The sequence below is a fragment of the Euphorbia lathyris genome, chromosome 4, assembly GCF_963576675.1.
Source record: "Euphorbia lathyris chromosome 4, ddEupLath1.1, whole genome shotgun sequence".
NCBI lineage: Eukaryota > Viridiplantae > Streptophyta > Magnoliopsida > Malpighiales > Euphorbiaceae > Euphorbia > Euphorbia lathyris.
In genome coordinates, this window is record NC_088913.1 from 19,854,665 (window position 1) to 19,876,260 (window position 21,596).

General features: G+C 34.4%; 1 protein-coding gene across 10 annotated transcripts; it reads right to left on the reverse strand.

Annotated features, from left to right (window-relative positions):
• Positions 1-1,003: 1,003 nt before the first annotated feature.
• On the reverse strand, positions 1,004-20,587 carry LOC136227623 (pre-mRNA-processing protein 40A-like). 10 transcript variants are annotated; one of them, XR_010688157.1, is made up of 33 exons: positions 20,487-20,587; positions 20,322-20,380; positions 18,591-18,651; positions 18,338-18,406; positions 17,911-18,243; positions 17,616-17,810; positions 17,427-17,506; positions 15,979-16,048; positions 14,525-14,577; positions 14,349-14,406; positions 13,876-14,246; positions 13,713-13,785; positions 13,541-13,639; positions 13,380-13,448; positions 13,225-13,302; positions 12,968-13,054; positions 12,841-12,875; positions 12,634-12,739; positions 12,277-12,357; positions 12,090-12,182; positions 11,970-12,023; positions 11,760-11,876; positions 11,529-11,627; positions 11,180-11,227; positions 11,004-11,096; positions 10,052-10,159; positions 9,891-9,955; positions 9,249-9,351; positions 6,485-6,775; positions 6,234-6,387; positions 2,918-3,080; positions 2,315-2,455; positions 1,004-1,243 (listed from the first exon to the last, which is right to left on the reverse strand). XR_010688157.1 is itself a non-coding variant. In XM_066016333.1 (31 exons), exons 3-30 carry the CDS (start codon positions 18,621-18,623, stop codon positions 6,250-6,252), a joined length of 3,099 nt encoding a protein of 1,032 aa, XP_065872405.1. In that variant the 5' UTR covers positions 18,624-18,651; positions 20,322-20,380; positions 20,487-20,587; the 3' UTR covers positions 2,127-2,449; positions 6,234-6,249. The 10 variants fall into 10 exon arrangements, 3 of the variants coding, with proteins under 3 accessions (XP_065872405.1, XP_065872404.1, XP_065872403.1); XR_010688161.1 differs by lacking the exon at positions 1,004-1,243 and having other exon boundaries at positions 2,127-2,455; positions 18,591-18,648; XR_010688162.1 differs by lacking the exon at positions 1,004-1,243 and having other exon boundaries at positions 2,127-2,455; positions 9,249-9,342.
• Between the last annotated feature and the right edge of the window lie 1,009 nt (positions 20,588-21,596).

Genomic DNA, 21,596 nt, shown 5'->3' on the forward strand with positions numbered 1-21,596 from the left:
ATGATTTTATCCATAGATGTATTAACATTATTTAGATTAAAATTTTAAATTAAATTTTGTAACTCAATTTTTCTTTTAAACTATTAGTATTTTCAAAATTTTAAACTAAATAGTTTTTTTTGCATGATTTTTCAATCAAATCATTAATATTTTTCAAAGGTCTCAAAATCAGCAATGATGAGTACAATAGCGGTGAAAATAACCATATCCTTACATGATTATAATAGGCCTAATACATTACGAGCTCTCTCGATTTGTCCATACAAGTAGAATGGCTCATTGAACTTTGTTAATGTCTCATCAGCTCCCTAAACTTGCTTATTTCGTATCAACAGCTTCCTAAACTTGTCCATAAAAGTATATTAGCTCCCTGAACTTTGCAAGTGTCTCATCAGCTCCCTAAACTTGTTTATTTCGTAACAACTAAATACAAAAACTTAAACCTAAATTCTAAAAACACATCTCCATCTATTCGAGAGATAATTTTTTATCTTCCCTACCTTTTAACCTATTATAAGAGTTAGTGTTGCAGGTTTGAGAAATCGAATTGATGAGAATCGAAAGTTAGTATTATGATTTTTGTATTTAGTTACTACAGATTAAGCAAGTTTAAAGAGCTAATGAGACACTTGCGAAGTTCAATGAGCTAATCTATTTTTATGAACAAGTTTAAGGAGCTAGTAATACAAAATAAGTAAGTTTAGGGACCTGGCGAGACACTAACAAAATTCAGGGAGTCAATCTACTTTTATAGACAAGTTTAGAGAGCTAGTAATATATTAGGCCATTATAATATTATAATGTATTACTCGTCATGTATCATTACCTATTTAAAAATATATTTTAATCTCACTCCCGGTCCATATAATTTTAAAATACTCATTTAAATAGTCATACCCATCAAAATTACATGTTTAAATATAAAATTTAAATTACAAATATATAATTAAACAAATTAACCATAAATTTAAGAAAACAAACCATATTAGTTTGACAAATTAACATGCCAACAATGAGGGCTGAATTAATTATAAAATTATCAAATTCAAGTGTGTAAGCTTGGAGGATTACATATTAAGCCTACCTAATATTTTAATTTTAAAAACTCAATTGAGTAATCAAACATCTCTTCATCTGTCCAATAAGGTATATATATATATATATAAAATAGCCATGAAAATACTGGGTCACATGCTCAAATCATTAGATAGACAAATTCCAAAATTGGGTACAACTTGTAGTCCTGAAAATAGGGACATAATGTAATGATTTTGGGCCTTATACATGCATTTACTAATTCATATTGTTTTTTAAATGATTATCATATCTAATAGGAATCATTTATAAGCATAAATAAATAGTAAAGAAGCAAAATTTCACACGAACCAGACAGCATCCAAGCATTCACACAACATTCATTTGCCTCCTAATCAATCCACATTGTTTTACTATTTGTTGTCCTTAGCTGGTAAATATTAGCCTATTTTCCTTCAAAAACAGTTATAAGTAGCTGTTTTCAAACCTAACCAAACGCTCTATATCTACCGTTATATACTGTTATGGAGTAAAACTGGAAAAAAGAGCTGCAACAGGAGAATTATAAGGGCAGTCCGGTGCACTACGCGTCCCCGCTAAGCGAGGGTCCCGAGAGGGGTCCCACATAAGGGTAAATTGGGGGCAAGCCTTCCCTGTCAATTTTTGGCAAGAGGCCGCTCCTAAGACTCGAACCCGTGACCTCTCGGTCACACGACAACAACATTTACCGTTGCGCCCTCCCAAAAGGAGAATTATAAGGACACAAAATGTTTTATTTGTTTTTTGTACTCTTTTCTGCTTAAAAAATATGCACAAATCAATCCAAGGGAATCCAATGATTGGGAATGGCAAGAAAGTTAAAAACTTGCAATTTTTTTATCAATTGATGATACCAAATCATTAGACCACAAAATCTAGAGAAGATGCTGCTTAAACCTCTACTCCCTAAGCTATATATAAAGTATACAGAATGCTTCATCACTTCCTCCCACTTTAGCCATTCAATCTACTGCAATTTTTCTCCATTATACTTAAATTTTTCTGTTAAAGTTTGATGGCTTATTCTTCATCGAAACGGCTCTGGGAGCATCTCAAAGAGCAACAAGAACCCTTTATTTTACACATTTGCATCTTAGAAAGAAGGATGATTATGTCTAACCACACAAAAAAGAAATGCATATGCAATTTGAACAAAAGGCAAATTTACACAAAGAAGATCCTCAAGTTAGTTAAATGCAGCCTGCAGGATTTAAACTACCATAAAGTTCAGAAACATAACCTTATATCTAAGCTGGCTGGAAAGCTCAGGGAGATTCGAGGAGCAGAAAGGTGTTCTGAGATAGACAGTTCAGTTGCATATCATGACTTTTCCATATGCGGCATCAACGATTCACTGAACCATGAAAAACAGGCCCTGCACCTTTGGAGGAATTCTCAGAACAATAAATATAGCAGTTCTATAGAGAAAGAGGTAAAGTAGCATCTAATCATAAACATATACCACCAACAAAAACAAGGGTGCCTAATTAACTTAATTTCCTATATGTGCATTCACAAAAACATTGTACAGTGTTGTTCTATGCTTAATAAGTTTTACATCCAAATCTAACAGGTTGCTATGTATACGAACAAGCTATGGGAATCTGAAGAGAACAAGCAACTCAAGCCAAGATCATTTTTAGATGAAGCTCCAGCATCAAGTATAGGTAGTATAACAAACTCTTTCTCTGACAAATGAAAGTGAATGATAAAATTAATAAGAGAAGGACTCCTCTATCTCTGTATTTCTAATTAACAGTTTGCAATAATAATACCCAAAACAAACAGAGTTTCGAATCCGAATCCTAGGCAAAGGAGAAGAAGGTGCATCAAGTTCAAGTACCATATTGACTGAAAATGCTGAGGAAGACTCTATATCTCCAGCTTTGCTACCAGAGACTGAGAAGCTGAATCAAGCTGAGATCATGGAGTTAAATGGGATAAGTGCTCCAGGTTTCTTGGAACTCCCAGAAAACAAAAGCGTCTTACAGCAGTCTGAGCAGCTTCTATTTGATTGTACAACCGAATCCAAAGAGATACATGAAAGAAAGAAAAAAGATGAGAACTGTACTCAAGGATCTCCCGGACTTGTAGAACTTGAAAAAAAAATCTCATGGAGAAACCAGAAACCAACCCAGAAGAAAATTTTTGATGTCTCGGACATAATAAAAGATTGGAATTATATGCAACAAGTAGTAAAAAGGAAGATAGGGATAGAAGTAGGAGATTTTATCATGGACAAAGTGATTCAGGAAGTAGTCGATTTGTTTCTTGTCTAAAAGAACTTCGTTCCACCAACAAGTCGTTGGTTGGAGCTTTTTTACAAGCTCATTATCCTTATAAGTTCTGGCAAAAATAGTTGTTGTAAGATATTTATTTATCCCTTTTGGAGATCTTTTCTAGCTCGAATCTAGATCAACAAGATAATAAAAACCAAAAGAAGAAAACAAAGCAAAAGAAAAACCAAAAAAAAGAAAATAACTTTGTTCCGTATTGATAAAGTAAATCTCTACTTCAAGTGAAGAGAGTAAGGATTCAAGTAATTCACAAACACTAATTGAACAGTGGCTAAACTAAAATTATGTCATCAGCAACTAATAACTATGGAGTCTCAGCAGCTTAAAGCCTCAATATCATCAATGAGTCAGCAAATGTATACGATGTCCTTAAATTGTGTCAAATTATAATAAAAATAAAAGGAGCATTTAGAAAATGTAGCAAAATCAGAATACAAATTATCAAAACATGAAAAACTATGCTAACTAAGAAGGCCCATAATTACATCACGCATACCATTTGATAAAACACTAGCTAGTTAAAGAAAATTGCCATGCTTCTGATAATGTCATTGTATAAAGAGTCCCATTTATGAATAAGATTCAAATTGTTAAGAGAAACAAAAAACAGAACCAGATTCTGATACCATTTGTTGGGAAAATTGGATCACAGAGAGCAAAATATGCAGACAAAATTTGTGGAATATAGTTTCTCTTTTCTATATGAAAATTCCAGTTTATTGTAAGCTAATTAACACTTCCCATTATGGCTCAATATTGTAGTTTGTTTTCCCCACTTATTTTCTCTATACAAGCCAGACTATAGAAGATCAATATTCAGTCTTCAAATTGCACCTAAATCTCATGAGGGAAAAGTATCAGTGATCAACAGCAGTAATTGGCACTATGATTTCATTAGAGATAATGTCATTTGGCTCATTACATCTGCATGCACCACAAATAGGCTTTCGAGGACAGCATTTGAAAAATTGAAAGACTGGATCCGTAATTAAACTAGTCAATACTGACATTCTACCCCAAGCATTCATCTACCATTTTCTGATCACATAATGCAAGTGTTCAATAAAGTTTGGAACAATTTTGATGCAGAGGACCATGCTCATACAGTTCCATAAAAAGAAAGTGTCACGATTATTAGAGTAATTAAGGGAATCATTTAGGTATTATTTAGGTGGTTAATTGTCTTACAAATAAGTTGTTAATTAGTTGTTTGTTTGCTGTAAATAGTTGTTACTTAGAAATGTTTTTACAGCTGTAGGAATTTGTAACTGCCACCAGGTAAACAGTAACGATTCCCATTTATGAATAAGATTCAAATTGTTAGAGACACATAACACAGAACCAGAATCGGATACCATTAGTTGGAAAAATAGGATCACAGAGAGAGCAAAATAGCAGACAAAATTTGTGAAATATTATTTCTCATTTCTATATTCCAGTTTATTGTAAACTAATTAACACTTCCCATTATGGCTCAGTATTGTAGAGCATGTTTTCCCCACTTATTTTCTTTATACAAGCCAGACTATAGAAGATCTGGAAAGTAACAATGTTCAGTCTTCAAATTGTACCTAGGAAAAAGTATCAGTGGTCTACAGCAGTAATTGGCACTATGATTTCATTAGAGACGATGTCATTTGGCCCATTACATCTGCATGCACCCCGAATAGGCTTTGGAAGACGGCATTTGAAAAATCAGTAATTAAACTAGTTAATACAGACATTCTACCCACACATTCATCTACCATTTTCTGATCACGTAATCCAAGTGTCCAACAAAATTTGGAACAATTTTGATGCGGATGACTATGCTCACACACTTCAATAAAAAGAAAGTGTCACGATTATTTTAGTAATTAAGGGAATTATATAGGTGGTTAATTGTCTTGCATTAAGTTGTTAATTAGTTGTTTGATTGCTTTAAATAGTTGTTATTTAGGAATGTTTTTACAGCCGTAACAGCTGTACTATTTACAGCTGTAGGAACTTGTAACTGCCTCCAGGTCAGCAGTAACTATTCCTATTTATAGTCGTCTTTTGTATGGAAAAAAGTATCAGATGAAACATTAAATCAAATCTTACTTTCCTATCTCTCTTCTCTAATTTTCTGCGATTCTCTTCCTATTTCTCTGTCCTCTCTTCTTTCTTATTCTTCTCTTTCCCTATATTCTATTTCTGCCCTAATCTTCTATTGCCAGGAATCCTAATCCTGATATAAAGTTGGATATAGACAGCAATAGCTTCACATGTCCCTTCATGGAGCCACTGTAATTGAAAAATATGCATATTTGAGAGCTTCAGTAAAATAAAATTAAGAAAACTGATTCAATTAAGACCAAACATTCCCCAGCATTAGAATCCACTAAAAAATTTCAAAACAAAATTATCATATTTTATTCTCCTTCCAAGAACATTATTTCAGATAACAATTTTCTGATCACCTGCAAGAAAACTTTTGAAAGAACAAAGTAAAGGATATAGCAGAAACATCAGAATATTTGAAAACTATTCATTTCCCAGTTTTCTCCATCCAGTAAAGTCAAATTCAATTCGGATAAATAATAACCAGAAACTCTTTTCACAAAAAAAAAAAAAAAAAAAAAAAAAAAAAACAAAACTGAAACCAGAATTGGCTGTAAAATGTATTCTAACGCAATTTCACATATATTTCAGATTAACTTGTTTTGCACTTTCATAAAAGAACATCCATGCGACAATACTTATCCAAAACCCTATTTCTGTTACATGGGTATAAGACGAAAGAACCACCACAGATACAGATGACAGTAAGCTGCAAATAAATTATGTATCCTACAGAAAACATCTCCAAGTACAGATAATGAAATGAAGAAAAGAAGCAACCTGCACGATGATACAACTACTGAGCGTCCCCATTATCACCAAATTCCCCATCTTCAAGTTCATCATGAGAACCATTTCTACGAGAACCATTACGATGATCTCTTCTATGTCTCTTATGCCTACTTTCACCATCTGAATCAGGAGTGGAGGCATGCTGCACCAACCATCATGAAAAATGAAAATAAATAGTTAAAACATAAACGACTAGAAAGACTGTGACACAAGATAAGAGACGAAGAATCTAAGTATACCCGTCTTGATTTCTTGTGGTCATTGCTATGCCTGTGGGAACTCTTAGACCTATCTTTCTCACCCTCATTCAGATCATCTACGGGATCATGATGTCGTTTCCTTTGTTTCTTGTTACTATCACTTCCTGACCTTTTGCTATCATTTGTATAATCCTCTGCCATATCAGTGTTTTCACTGTCCGCCTCTTCTTTCTTTGTGTGTTCTTTTTCCCTTTCATACCCTCTCTCTTTGTCCTTTCTATGTCTCCCCTTTCTCCTGTCCCTCTCCTCTCTCTCTTTTTCTTTTTTTGCCTGCAGAACATAAAAAAACAGAAATTTTTAACTTCTTCACTATCCAAGTTTATTAGCATTCACATATAAAGTATGCATGTGAAGGATATTTCACTTGTGATAATTGACTCCACGAAGTTGATTACTACAAACCATAATTTCACAAGCAACATGTAAGTAATAGTCATGGAACGAATTGAACTAAATGAGATAGCCAGGATTCAAACCCTTGATCACTTGGTCAAAGAGGCTCTGATACCATGTCATGGAACCCATTGAACTAAAAGCTTAAGCTGATAGTTTAAGGCTAAATTCATATTAATATCTGATATTAACAAATTGATTATTTGAAATATTTAGATTCCATTTGGTTACTCAGAATGACTGACCAGGAATGAGAATCAAACCATCATATTAGGTGAATGATCAACCGGAATGAAAGAATCAGAAACAAGAAAATCAGGAATATAGAAAAACCCTAAAAAACTGATTTTCTTTGCATATGTGAGCCAAGAATTGAAACCAACCAGTGATGCAAAGGCAGATTGATGATAAACAACATAAAGAGTGCAATGGAGACAACAACGGACAGTTGGAACCCACTTCAGCAAGCTAACAACAAATTCAGAAAACGATTTAACAGAAGAGACAATTGTATCGTATCCCTCCCAAAAGCTTGAAGCAAATTGATAATATCAAAAGAATTTGACGTCATTGTAAAAGCATCCAGTTTCTCATGCTTTTTTTCTTAATCTTTAGAAGTTGTTTGCAAAAGATATTTTCTGCATTCTCCAGAATTTCGGGCACTCATGAAGATTGGTGATTGGAAATGTTTTTGTGGACAAAGGGCAAGCTAAGTCAATTCCAAGGGAAAATGACTAGCTGCTCAAGAAAATAAACATAAGGGCAAGCTAACTCAAGAATGATATGAAATACAAGGGAGCAACATATTTTACCAATCACTAATGACACCGGAAATTGGCTCTAGTTTTCTCATATTCAACTACAATGAGAAGTATGAAGTCCTTAGGTCAAAAGGTTTTACTACTTTATCTATTAGAAGGAAAAGGTAGTATTTTCTGATGTAATCCAAAAGCCAGAAAATTCTCAAAAACTGACTTACATAATTGCCACTAAAGAAACAGTAACTTTATCTGAAAATGTTTTATTCCAAATCTTTACCACGGAGAACAAAGACTAAGCATTAAAACCGTCATGAAAAAATCCTTCCAATGGTCTCAATCATGTCATGAAAAAATTCTTCCGAACATTTTCATTGAAATGATTTTCTTATATTAATCCATGGGAAAGCCTACACTGAACCTTTTTGCAACTATTATGAAACTATTATCTGCCACCTCTCCTAGTAATTGCAACTATGACTACTACTTTACTGTTTCATAAAATATGCAATAAAACATTACATTTTGTTCTGACTAAAGAGCATAACCTCAGTGCCAATAGGATTGTAATTTAAATGCAACTGAATAAAAAAATTTAACATAAATTATTGCATGCACTCTTAATCTCTACTTAAGCCAAAAGATCCCATGTCCACTGAAAAATCTGTAAAATTCCTCTCCAATAACAAACAGATCGTAATGCCACTAAATCACCTTCAAATAATTTTTTAATTATCAAGCTGGGCTGTAAACACAAACCCATGCTCCCAAAAAAATTCAAGTATAAAACCCAGAAGATTATAGCTAGAGCTAACAGTTCCAACAGTAGATTCACAAAATAAAACAGCAAACAAAAGATACCACATGCTTATAATGGTATGACAGATAAGGATGCTAGGAAACAGCAGCTAGGACTTTTATGCATTCTGAAATATAACTTGTTTACACCAACCAAACGAGTTAAATGCATCATTGGTCACTGAACTTATATGATTGTCTCAAAATGGTCACACAATTTCAATTTGTCTCAATAAAATCACTACTCTTTGAGTTTTGTCTCAATTAGGTCACTCTGACGATTTTAGTGATTAAAAAACATTGGAATGATGACATAGGTGACACGTCAGCATGAGTCAACTCAGACATCTGACCGAAACACACATGACATCCACGTATGTGTCACCTTGTTATCACGTGTCGGTTATTTTTATGAAAAAAAATTAGTTTTTTTTCATTAAAATAACAGACACGTGGCTGTCAAGTTTCGTTCGGTCAGAGATCTAAGTTTACTCATTTTGACGTGTCACCCATGTCATTATTTCGATACCTTTTAATTGCAGAAATCGGCAGAGTGGCCTAATTGAGACAAAACTCAAAATTGAGTGATTTTATTGAGACAAATTGAAGTTGAGTGACCACTTTGAGACAACCATGTAAATTCAGTGACCAATGGTGCATTTAACCCCCAAACAAAGTTAGAAACTTATGAAGAAATAATTTTTATACACAGGAGAGCCTTATGATCCACAATTAAATAACAAGATGTATGTAGTTAGTAATGCAAAAACATGTGGAAGAATTTAAATAAATACCTTCTCCTCCTTTCGTTTCCTCTCATTCTCCTTCACATTTTCCTTCAGTTGAGATATATATTCCTCAAATATCTCCATGCAGATGCTCTCTTCACTGATGGAACTAAATTACGACGCCAATATTAAAGCAACATCACACAACTAAGTGAAAGGTATGCAATCAACACAGCCATCAATTCATTAAGACTACACAGACATAATCTAATAAATAAGTTGAAGTTATCTCACAATTGAAACTACACATATATACCCTTCAAGAAATTGAAAAGCGAAAGAAATATTGTATTGCAATTAAGATAAGTAAAAAATGTTTTTATATATCTTTTAAAAAAGCCTAAAGTTTTTCTATTTTATTACTGGTCTTTATTTATAGTAAAACATAATTTTCAAATTATTTGCTTATTATCAAATAGTAAGGAATAGTTTATATCATTTCAAATAGTTCCCTAAATTGCTACAAATTGGCCAAAACCAAGCTAAGATTTTCCTTTTGTGGTGATTAGATAAAAAATAAAAAGCAAAACATTAGTACAAATTTCTATTATCATGTTTCAAACAACCTGAGAAATTACCACTTTCAAGACAACAACCTTATGAGAAATTATTACATGATCATAGCATAAGTAATCAGTGATTAAATACCTGAACTCTCGGCTACCGTCAAACAGGTCTTTGCTATTCTCCCACTTCGAAGATGCAGTTATTTCCTGCAAAAACAGCCCAAGATGGATGGTAAGAATAATGCACTGCTAAATATTCTTTTCTTTGGCCAGTAGAAAAAGAAATTATCAGCAAAGCTACACCTTTATAGAGTGCAACAAATTGAGAAAGTCTTCTGAAAGGCGCCTACGCTTCTTTGCTTCTTTCTCCTCCTTCTCCTTCGCTCTTTCCATCAATTCATCAAATATTATCTAAAATGAGGCAGCACATCTCATCAGAACATTATGGTAAATTAGAAGGCAATTTTGCTTCTCACCATCCATAGCCTACACATTTGGTTCTTTCTTCTAGTTTTCTATCTATCATATTCATGAATGTTTCTTTCTTCATATCTTTCTCTTGTTTTATTCTAGTTATGAACTAATTCACCATAGGCTATGGTGGATCTTAGTTAACAATCATGCCATTGCTCTTATTATTTCATCTCAAGTTTCTTATTGTATTCTCAAGGAAACTAGTTATGCTTTACTTAATGCTTGTTGTTTGTTGAACATCTTCAACATGATCATAATTAATTATTAAATGCACCATAGTTAAATAGTTAATAATGAAACTGCATTACTAGACCTAATCAAAAGTTATTGTGGAATGGCGGTGTTGTTACCAAGGCTTTCCATAGCGTTTCATGCTTCTTTAAGTTATTGTTTATAGCTAAAAATGGTTTATAAGTAATTAGAGAAAAGAATAAAGCTAGTAATTCGAGAACTCGAGACTAATTTATTTAGGAAAAAACTACCATCTCTTAAGAGAATAAAGAACTTGAATTGTGTAATTGGAGTAATTACATCGGGGTTAACTAAGTGGAATTGAATGCCCTAGTTTCTCATCAAATTTGAATTTCATCATTGCCTTTCCAAGTATTCATTCTTTAGTTTATTAGCTTAGTTTGATCGTATCTCTTTTACTGATTAGTCTAAATAGGATAGAATTTAATTAGGTCCAGTGCTTGTGTATTATCGGGTGCAGTTACTCTTGCATAGTGTATTTTATATGCATAATAAGCCAAGAAAAAATCAATTGGAGTAAGAAGAACACCTTTTGGTTCACATCTGAAATAGTTGGAGAGGTGCCATCCTCCATGATAGCAGCCTTAAAATCTTCAAATGTCCAGGTTGATGCCAAAGCAACCTTAAACAAGCCAGCATATCAGACATCTAACAAAATAAAATATGTAAAGGAGACATGATACAAGTAGCATTTACAAATTATACCTTTTTCAACTTCACTGCATCCTTTATCCAGCTTTTATCCTCTTGATACTATAATATAAGTATGCACAAGGAAATTGTGTAAGTAGTACGAACGCAAACAAAGCCCATACCAACCAAAAAACCTATAGTTTCAAATTGCTACCATAAAAGATGGCAAAGACAACACATAAAAGATGTAGACATGCTAGAAACAAGTAGTGGACTTACACAATTTGAAAGCTCGAGCATAAAGTCAAAATTTAACATCAACGGTGATATATATACCCAGGTTTTTGCTTCTTTAAGCCATAGAAGTTCCAAAGGCCATGCATCAAATTCAAAACCAAACAGAAATATAAAGTACACTCACCTGTTTCTGCAGCTCCTCTGCAACATCTTCAAACAAATCTTTTGGAGTCGAACCTGAGCTGTTTGACGCAACAGCCAAATATGCAGGTAAATCTTTAACCTGAGTGGTGAAAAGAATAAAATAAAAATGTGAGGAAGTACAGATACAGGCACAAGACTCAGAAAAATAATCACTCAAATTACCAATAATTAAATACATCAATCCCATAACAAATCAAAGTGGACTTCTGACCTTCAAGTAATAATCACGCCAGTTTGTTTTTGCTGTCAGAGTGCCAGCAGCAACATGTTCCTCTAATAGCTTCCTGAATTCATCACGATTTTTACGCTCAGCCTTTCTCAATTCTTCCTGTATTATTATATAGAAAACGTAAAAGATTAAGATGACAGCATAATATGCATTATAGAGTCAATTGCTATCATGAAACTCTAATCAAGGCACCTTCTGAATCTTTCTTTGTTCCTCCTCTTCCTTATCCAGATCACGTAAATAATCCTGATACATCACCGTGAAATTAGCTAAAAGCAAAACAGAATGTTTCTGGCCAAATGAAGAAAATACCTGGAATATTTCCAAACGATCAATCTTTTCAAGACGATTACATCGCTCATCTGCCTCTAACCGTTCTTGAACTTTTCTCCACTGGGTGCTTGCCTGGAAGGGATTGGATTTCAAAAGTTAGAAAATAATAATAATAATAATAATAATAATAATAATAATAATAAATGCAAACCTCAAAAAAGGATACCTTAATGAAGTCACAAGATTCCAAAAATTGCCTATACTCCGCAATATTCCGCTTACGCTCTTCCTGTAACTTTGCTCTTTCCTAACAAGTTGCCAATTAAAGAACTGTTAGACATATATGTTTCAAATGCCTAATCTTAAACCACAACTTCCTAAACTGGTCGTAATTGGACTTTAGAACAGCATATACCAAACATCTAAAAATAATTATGTGCTGCATCAACCAGTTTAGAATTGTGCACTAAATTTAGGCTGTTGAAAGTGCAGAATGCAATATGTGATCAGCCAGTTGCCCAAGTGATCATATACACAGAAATTGCTAGAAATATATTGAGAGTAGTAAGCTATTAAAGTCTACCTTTTCTCCAAGTTCATGCAAAAAGGCATCATACAGTTCTTTGCGGTCTTTTTCTCTTTCAACAGCTTTAAAGCGCTCATCATTTTCAAGTATTGTCACTGCTTTGCTGAATGATTAGTTAAGGCATGCACATAACAGATAGGATTTATTAGGACTATAAGCAACTAATAACTGAAAACAAAAATTAATGAAATCTGAAATATAAACCTCCATCTTGTGCCTGAGGTCAGCTCTCTGGATTCCTGTAAAGTATTCAAGTCAAAAAGAAATAAGCTTGAAAATAAGTATCTGGGTGAATCATATCTACAAGATAGAAGAAATTCAAAAAGCTCACTTCTAGCATGTTCCTAAATTCTTCCTTCGCTCTTTTCTGCTTACTCCGCCTTTCCTCAGCTTCCTGCTTTTTCTTTTGACCCAAGTACTAAATCAAAAATTTAAGATCCAGTCAAATGATATGTAGAACAAATCATGATAAAACAGCTGGACACTAGTCACAGAAGGCATCAAGCAAAGAACTGCAGCCCACAAATTAGTATCTAAAACAACCAACATGTTGAAATATAAAGCTAACATATACCAGAAAAAATTTACCTCATTAAAGGCTTGCTTTCGCTCCCCGAGTGTTTTTAGTGCACCATATCTTCTGTCATTAATGATTAATCGCATTGCCTAACAGGGGGAGCCAAAAATAGTGAGATAATACTTGACACGGAAAAACAAAAAAGTTAAACTGTGTGCTGAATTACCTGTTCCCAGGTCGAGTCCGATCCAACATTTGCAGACTCCAAAACTGCTTTAAATGCATTCTTTGCCTCCTAAAGCAGGACAAACAAAAAGTACGATCAAAATGACAATACCCAAAAAAGCCAAAGAGGAGATAGAGGTATACAAGCAATTCAACTCGTACCAGCTTATCAGCATAAGTTATGGGCTCCTGATTCACTGCTTTTTCTTCAGATGAAATATTAGTCAATTTCTCAGCTATTGGCACATCTTTTGCAGCTTCCTGCAAAGAATTGATGGAATCAGGTTGCTTCTAAACAAAATAAGTTTTACCAAACAGTTAGACATTAGATCACCTCTTTATCCTGTGTAGAAGCATTATTGGCAGAACTAGGATCTTCTACGCCCGAAAAGTTGCCGGAGTTGTGCCTGCAATAGAGAATGAGCAATTTAAGCTATATGATATTCATAATATAAAACAACCATAACAAAATAATAGAAAAAGCAAATTTGAACTACATTTTTGTTGTTGCTATATCAACCCCTGTGGCAGTGACTTCAAAACTTCCAGAGATTGGATTCTCGGTTTTCTGAACTTCATCTGGATTGCTAGTTACAGAAGAAGCCAGAACATCTGAGGCAGATGATTCAGGTACAGACTGAAATTGTGAATTAGCAGCAGCAGCAACAGGGGCAACAGAAACAGGGCTTGATGGTTCTGCTCGAACTGTTAGGGATGATGGTTCTGCTTGAACCGTGAGGGATGAAGCATCCACGTTAGATAGTGTCTTATCCACAGCTGGGATATCAGAAGCACGAGAATGAGAATCAGCCAAGGTTTCAGCTTGTGTCTCCACTTTAGATGCTTTGTCAACTCGCTCTCGGGCCAACTTGAGGGAGGCATTATAAAACAAAAGCAAATAAAAGTAAAAAATCCACAGTAACACAATACAATTAAACTATAAAACTTAAAGACAGTACACGAGAAAAACCTTCAATTCTTCAGGGATGTCCCATTTTGACTGCTTGGTGACTTTGTTATAGTAATATCTAAAGGAGATGCATAACCAGAATATCAGATCATCATAAATAGCTTTAGTAACTTCCATGGGAAAATCCTAAAAAGTATGAATAATTTGCTCTAAGGAAACAGCACTAGATTTCTCACTTTCTTCCATCAGTACTTGCAAATTCCTTCCAGTCAGTTGATGCATCTGCTCTCTGTCATGACAAAAATAAATAAATAAATAAACTGCAACTTACATGAGATGAACAAACGTTTATTCCAGGATAATAAAATGTAAAATTATTGATTTCTATTAGAAAGCATAAAAGTGTATAGGGTTTCATAAGAGCAAACTAAGTTTGATACTGAAAGTTGATAACATACTATGCACTAAAATATGGATAAAAAATGAATCATATAATTGGCACCATATTGCAAATTATGAGGTCAACAAACTGCAATATCCAAATAGAAAGGAATAACCAGAAGCAGCAGCCTAAAAAAATGAGGGCAATATACAAAATAATCGGCACCTAAGCATGATGCCAATAATTGAACAAACTAGCAAGAGATAAAGGGAGCTCCAAGGACATAATTGTTGCAACAAAACTTAATAACCACGTGAAAGAAAAATACATGCATCTTTTTCCAATTTATTTTAGTAAACAATTTGAAAAGAAAATGCAGAAAGGCGAAAAAAAAAAGATAATAGGAGCAACTGGAGCAGTAAGAAGAATGAAAATTCTCCTTAACATTGTCCGATAATGGGGACAGCTCTTCAACATACATGGAAGGAAAATACTGATATGTCTTCAGCCAATCCTATGCAATCAATCAATAGGACATAGTTATTCAACGCGCACTACGGCACAAGAGGATCTTGGCACAAGGCACCGGCATGCGCCTAAAAGAATAAAATTATATAGAACCGCCATAAATGATAAGATTTAAAATATACGAAATTGTAAACTTTAAAATCAAATTGCAATAAATACGAAATCATGACAATATACATAACCATAGATTCTAACATGCAATAAACCCCTATATTCTAAAGTTGAAGTGTTCGACTAAATAGTAAATCCTAAGTTTGCTAATAGCTACTTCTTATCAAACGTCTCCAACTTAAAGTTCTACCATTTTTCGCTTCTTTTTCGGTGGTATTTTACTGTTGGTGTGTGCCTCTCTTTCCCTTTGATTCCCATTATGCATCTCTCTCTCTATTTATTTTTTCCTCCATTGTTCAATTTGAAGGTCTGTCTGCTTTCCTTTTGTTTTTGTTTAATTTTTGGACACTAGATGTGTCTATCCAACGGTGGAGATGAACATGTTGATAAATAATATAAGACCCTAAAAGAACCACCTGTGACACAAAAGGTGCGCCTCTGATAACCCTGTCAAGGCACACCTAGGCGTCTGTTGCCAGAGCAACATCGCCTGCCTCAGGGGGTGCTAAGGCGCATGGCCTTGAGCCTTGTGCGCCTTGCGCCGTGGCGTTGCCATTAACAACCATGCAACAAGACAATGAATGCAAAAGAAAAGGTCACTTGCAGGAAAGGAAAGCCGCTAACCATGAAAAATTAAAAGGCTAAGAAGCATAATTAACTTGACCTCACCTCAATTGGTGTCATCAATTCAAAAGGCTTCTCCCAACTAGATTGTCTTGTCCTTTTATTATAATAATATCTGAATAATAATTGAAAAGAGAAATACCTTAAATCAAAAGAATAGCAGTAATTAATCCAGCATTGCAGGCACATTCGTGTTGAAATAAATTAAAAGAACGAGAAGACGCTAAGAAATGCCATTTAGATATCTCCTCCTGATCAGGATAGAGTGCTGTATGAACAAATATTGATGAGAAGAAGTAGCAAAGAGCCCTGGATGAACTAATATTGATCAAAAGTAGCCGAAAGTGCTGAGGCAACTAGTTTGTAATAGTTTACATGATGCTCACAGCAGGTTATTAAGAACCTTGAGCCATGCTTCATGAAATTTTGATAGTGATGCAAGTAGGATATAGAAAACAAATAACAAAAATAAAGATAAACAGCAAAGAAACCATGGATTCAGTGATAGTCATATACATAAACTGTAGAGAGAATGCAGAGGCATGAATCGTCAAAGCTGTTGGATAAAACCGAGATTTCAACAATAAAAGGTCCTATATATTCATTAAAAAGAAATTCTATGAATGCTCATAAGAAGATGTGGGGATGAAACTTTTGAGGAAAAAGCAACACAATCAACTGGTTCAAGAAACAGGTTACCGGCATGAGTTAAGCAACAAAATAAAAGGAAACTAAAAAAAAGCATAGAAATTTCAATTGATCTCTGGATTATTTTCATAAATCATATCATACCAACAGTTAGCATATCACATGATTTGGTCTTATTCCTTTAACAGTCCAATCCAATGATAAGTCATCACTACATTTATGTTTCTCTTAATGGAACAAGGTTCAAGGCATCAAATAAGAAAGCAATGCAACATCAATCAAATTATTTTTGCAGTATTCCACATCAACAGCCAACCTTGTCTGCCTGTTGCGCTCTATGTTACTAAATGGGAAGAAGCATGCCCATAAGACTCCCATCTCATAAATTCAGTGACCAGGTTACGTCCGGGTCCAGACTAAATGCCTCGCCCCCCCATTTTGCTTTCATAATACATCTAGATATTTCAAGGTTTAGAAGCATAATATCAAAGTAAGGCATTAAAAATATGAACATAAATAAGCAACAAAATAATCGATTCCTGATCCAGGATGCACCGCTCAACATATTAAACATGCTAGAGGATAAAAAAAATGTTTAAATCCACAGAAGAAAGTGGCAGCAGATGCAAAGCACCAGATTAAGACAAGTATCTACAGATCAGGATAAGCCCGCAAGATTTTTTTCTCTGGGTGGGCACAATGAAATTAGGATACCAATTTAAATACTTTTCAAAATTGAATGGGATTGTGAAGTTTATCCAGCGATAAAAAAAATTTCTGATAAATTAGCAGCAAACCAAGCAGAAAAGAATCTTGGATCACCAGAAGCAATTGCATTCAATTACCTCCTTCCGTTAGCAGACACATGCTCTTTCCAATCTGTTGCAGGCACTTCGGTGGGCTTAGCGGGCTGGGCATCCACCGTCTAAGATTTGGCATTTGCCAGCATGAAAAAGTTAGTAATGAATAATTATTAACATAACAAAGGAACAACACCAGAAAAAGAACATGGAAAAGGAAGAAAATTTTCCAACCGGAGCATTGGTAGAGGTAACTGAAGATTGTTCACCACTGGGCTGCACAGGCGTAACAGTTGCAGTGCTATGATTTAGAGATGGTCCAGTCTGTCCTCCAGTAGGAAAGTTTGGTGCATGCAAATGGGTCATTGGCTGATATTGAGTAACAGAACTAAAAGCTACAGGTGGTTGCCCATACGATGGCGGTGCAAACTAAAGAATATACAGATAAAGAGTCAGAATTATATATATATATATATATATATATATATATATATAAATCACTAGAATTATTGAGTTGTTGGTCTTTTACAGTGTATGATGAAGACAGAGGAGCCCCTGGGCCACCTAAACCAGTTGCGTAATTTATTGGAGTCGGAACACTAGGTGGAGGCAGTGATGATCCAGCTGTAACATGCCTGTTTGGTACAGCATTTGACAATGTGATAACCTGTGACTGTGGTGGACCGGGGCCCGGTTGCCCAAGTCTTCCAGGTAACTGCTGCACAGACTGAGGATATTGGGGCTGCTGAGGATGAGAAGGAATTCCAGTATTCACTTGGACACCTCGACCAACAGGCTGAAAATGTGGAGAAGCCACGTGAATGAACTGCTGAGACTGCTGCGTTGGCATAACTGGTCGGAACTGCAGGAATAATTGATTGTAAAGGGTTTCTCTAGATCTAATTGAAGCAATTCGAATAGTTGTTACAAAAATGATCATCTATGAGAAATATTACTTGCATAGGCATGGGCGAAATAAAATTTCGGGGAGGATCCATGGAGCTAACAAGTGGAGGCTGAAGAGGCTATTGCATCAGAAAAGAAAATTAAAATTAGCAAGAGAGATAAAAGCATCAATGCAAGTGCATAAATCAAAGTTCAGAATACATTGCCAAATAATCCACAAAATTAAACTGAATATATAAGTTGATAACTGTCTTATATATACATGTGTATGTGTGTCGCGTGTGCATGTGTGTGAAGCATTACCTGCATACTTGAATATGGAGGGTTGTTGGCCATTAGCAATATCACACGCTTGGGCAACCTACTAAATAACCAAAATCGCCCTCCTATTAGCATGTACATATCATCAAAAGGCACACATGGAATATAAAAACACTCAACACCATAAAATACATAGGCAATAATTCTAACATGGAACTAAACTACATTAACTTCAATTAGGTTCAGTTGTTTCAGTAAATTACCGAACTGCAGAAACAAGAAGCATGTATCATAATGCACTAGAGCATTCCTAGTAACTTATAAAACCCTCATCCCTGTATTCCAGGTAGTCAACCCACAGGTGGAAAACAAAGATGAGGAACTTTCTTCAATGCTCATGGAACTGCTGAAAGGTTCTATGCTGTTAACTCGACTCAGAAAATGTTGGGATGATTGAAGATTCTCGATCTTTATAAAAAAAAAATTACTTCTGAGTGATCAGCACTCTATACATAGTCTAGAAAGCTTTCCCTAGCCCATAAAATATTAGATTAACCTTGTTTGGGAGTTTTTTTGGAGAGTAAATGGAGGTTAATGGGAGTTAACATTTTACTCCCATTAACTCTAAACTTTAACCTCCAAATTGGGGGTTAATGGAAGTAATGGAAACTTTTTTAATGGGAGCCAAACTTTCATTTCCATCACTTTCCATTCCCTTCCATTACCTCCTCTAACTCTCACCTCCATTAACCTCCCAACTCCCAAACAAAGGTAGCAAATTGGAAATATAGAAATCAAATTAACATATTAGAATTCCTCAGAACAACATGATAGAATATTAAATGCAAGCATCAGAAAACTTTATTCTTTCTCATATTAACTTCTTCTACAAATCAAAAAATGCACTAGTTATCTTCACTATAAGAAAATTATAGGGTGCAATTAATGACTACAAATATGAAATTTCCTCTAAGTTTCCAAATAGATCCAAATATGCTTCAAATGCCCAGAAATCCAAAGCCATTAAGGTAATAACCACAAATGGACAGACGCACGTAGATGCATGGGACATGTAAACAATAACGACACAAGCAATTATTTCAGCAATAATTAAAATCACAAGCAGCATTCGATCTAAGAACGAAAAAGGCCAACACGTGTAATTAAAGTTCAGAATACACCTAAATTACCATAAATTCAACAAATTTTCCACTCAATCATCCAAAAATACTAACAAATTGCACACAAATAAAACAACCTAGCTATATGTGGATAAATCAGTTCACTATTTTTTTATATGGCAATTCCATCATCATATTCGTTTAAGGATCCCATAACTTCCAAGTTATACCTAAAATCTCAATGAAATTCCTCTCACTTCTCACGACTGATTTCACTCCTATTATCAGGTATCAAAAAGTCTTAGTACACAAAAATTTCATTTTCATCACCTCACTACATTAATCTGATTCACCAAAGTTTTGAATTTCGGGATCAATCAAATAACCAAAACATAAATTTGACAAAAAAGGGAAAAAAGAGTGGGAAAAATCCTGCATTCACAAAATCACAGTTACTTAAGTATGTCTTAAATTCCCAAGCAACAATTCTTTTAAGTTCCAAAAACAAAGAAATGATCCAATCCATGTAATCGCCCATGTCCTCGACCTAAAAAAAACTACAAATTCTACAGCCAATAGCAACAATACCATTCATACAAAACAGCCCTAATTGCATCAGAGCAACAAAATTAGCTTGGGCTGGAAAGCATACCACAGAAAAGAGAGTAGAAATTCGAGCGTCACAATCTAAGAATGAGGATTTTTGTGCAACTGCAGAAAAAGGAAGGTTTTTTAAGGTCAGTTTCAAATTGAAAGAGACCAGCCTCTGCATAGGTATGCGTGTAAGCAGGGCACAGAAGAGAAGACAAGTGGTTACCAGTAATGGTTATTGTCAAAGAAAACGCACGAATTTCAGCTGGAGAAGACGAAAGCCGGGGGGCTTTGCCTTTGGTTTTTATGCTGGGCTGTCTAAATGACACTGTAGAAATTAATTTTCAATATGTCACCGTTTTTATATAAATATATTGTAGGTATAAGGTAGCGAAATAGGTTTATGGTTTTTGGAGAAGTATTAATTTAAGTTTCACGTATAAAATAGCACCAATATAGATTTAAAATCTAAAAAATGTATCAATTTAAGTCTCGGGAGCAGATTAGATATTTTATTCCTATTACTCCGTTAAGTTCTGATTTCTCCGTTCACGTACAATTGACAGAACTTAACGGAGTAATATCAATGACGTGTTTTATTCCATTATCGAGACCTAAATTGATACCCTTTTTCTAAACGTTAAGTCTATATTGGTGCTATTTTGTACGTGGAGCCTAAATTGATACTTTCCTAAAAATCATAGATGTCTTTTGATACATTTATCCCTATATTTTAATATCTAATTTATAAATTTTAAATTCAAATTGATAAATTTTAAACTCCAACACATATATTATAGACTTACTACTAAGTTCTAATCTTTAAAATGCAATTAAAATTAATAATTTTGCAATTTTTGTAAACAATGGTCGAAGACCGCGCGTTATATTTAATCAAACAAAATTATTATTAGACGTAATTCTTATTATTTTTTCAATGATCATTTTTTTAAATTATTGAAGGATAATCTTTAACCTCTAAGGGACATATAATGAACTCGGATCTATTAATAAATATATAACGGATATAAGCTTACCTCTTGCAGCACAAATTTGTTGATTTGCAACGGACGAAATGAATCGTGGCTCCATATCACCTTTCTAGATGAAGGCTACACCAAAAGATCAATCATTGTAGGTTCACAAACTAAGAACGCACACGAGACTAGGGGCGACTTGAGTGAGAGAGATAGGAGAGGAATTGCCTTTTGTTTTGTTCTATTGTGGTTAGTATTAGGTTTAGCCTACCTTAGTTATCTATTTATAACTAGGCTAAACCTTAATTCCTAACCCTATAAGGTTACGGACGGGCTTAATGGATTGGTGTTGGGCCAAG

Excerpts from the sequence above, each read along its gene's own strand:
- LOC136227623 (XM_066016333.1), bottom strand. The coding sequence starts at position 18,623 with ATGGCCAACAACCCTCCATATTCAAGTATGCAG. Across the intron at positions 18,407-18,590 it reads CTCCATATTCAAGTATGCAG|CCTCTTCAGCCTCCACTTGT; the intron begins GTAATGCTTCAC and ends CTGATGCAATAG. Across the intron at positions 9,352-9,890 it reads GACGGTAGCCGAGAGTTCAG|TTCCATCAGTGAAGAGAGCA; the intron begins GTATTTAATCAC and ends GTCGTAATTTAG.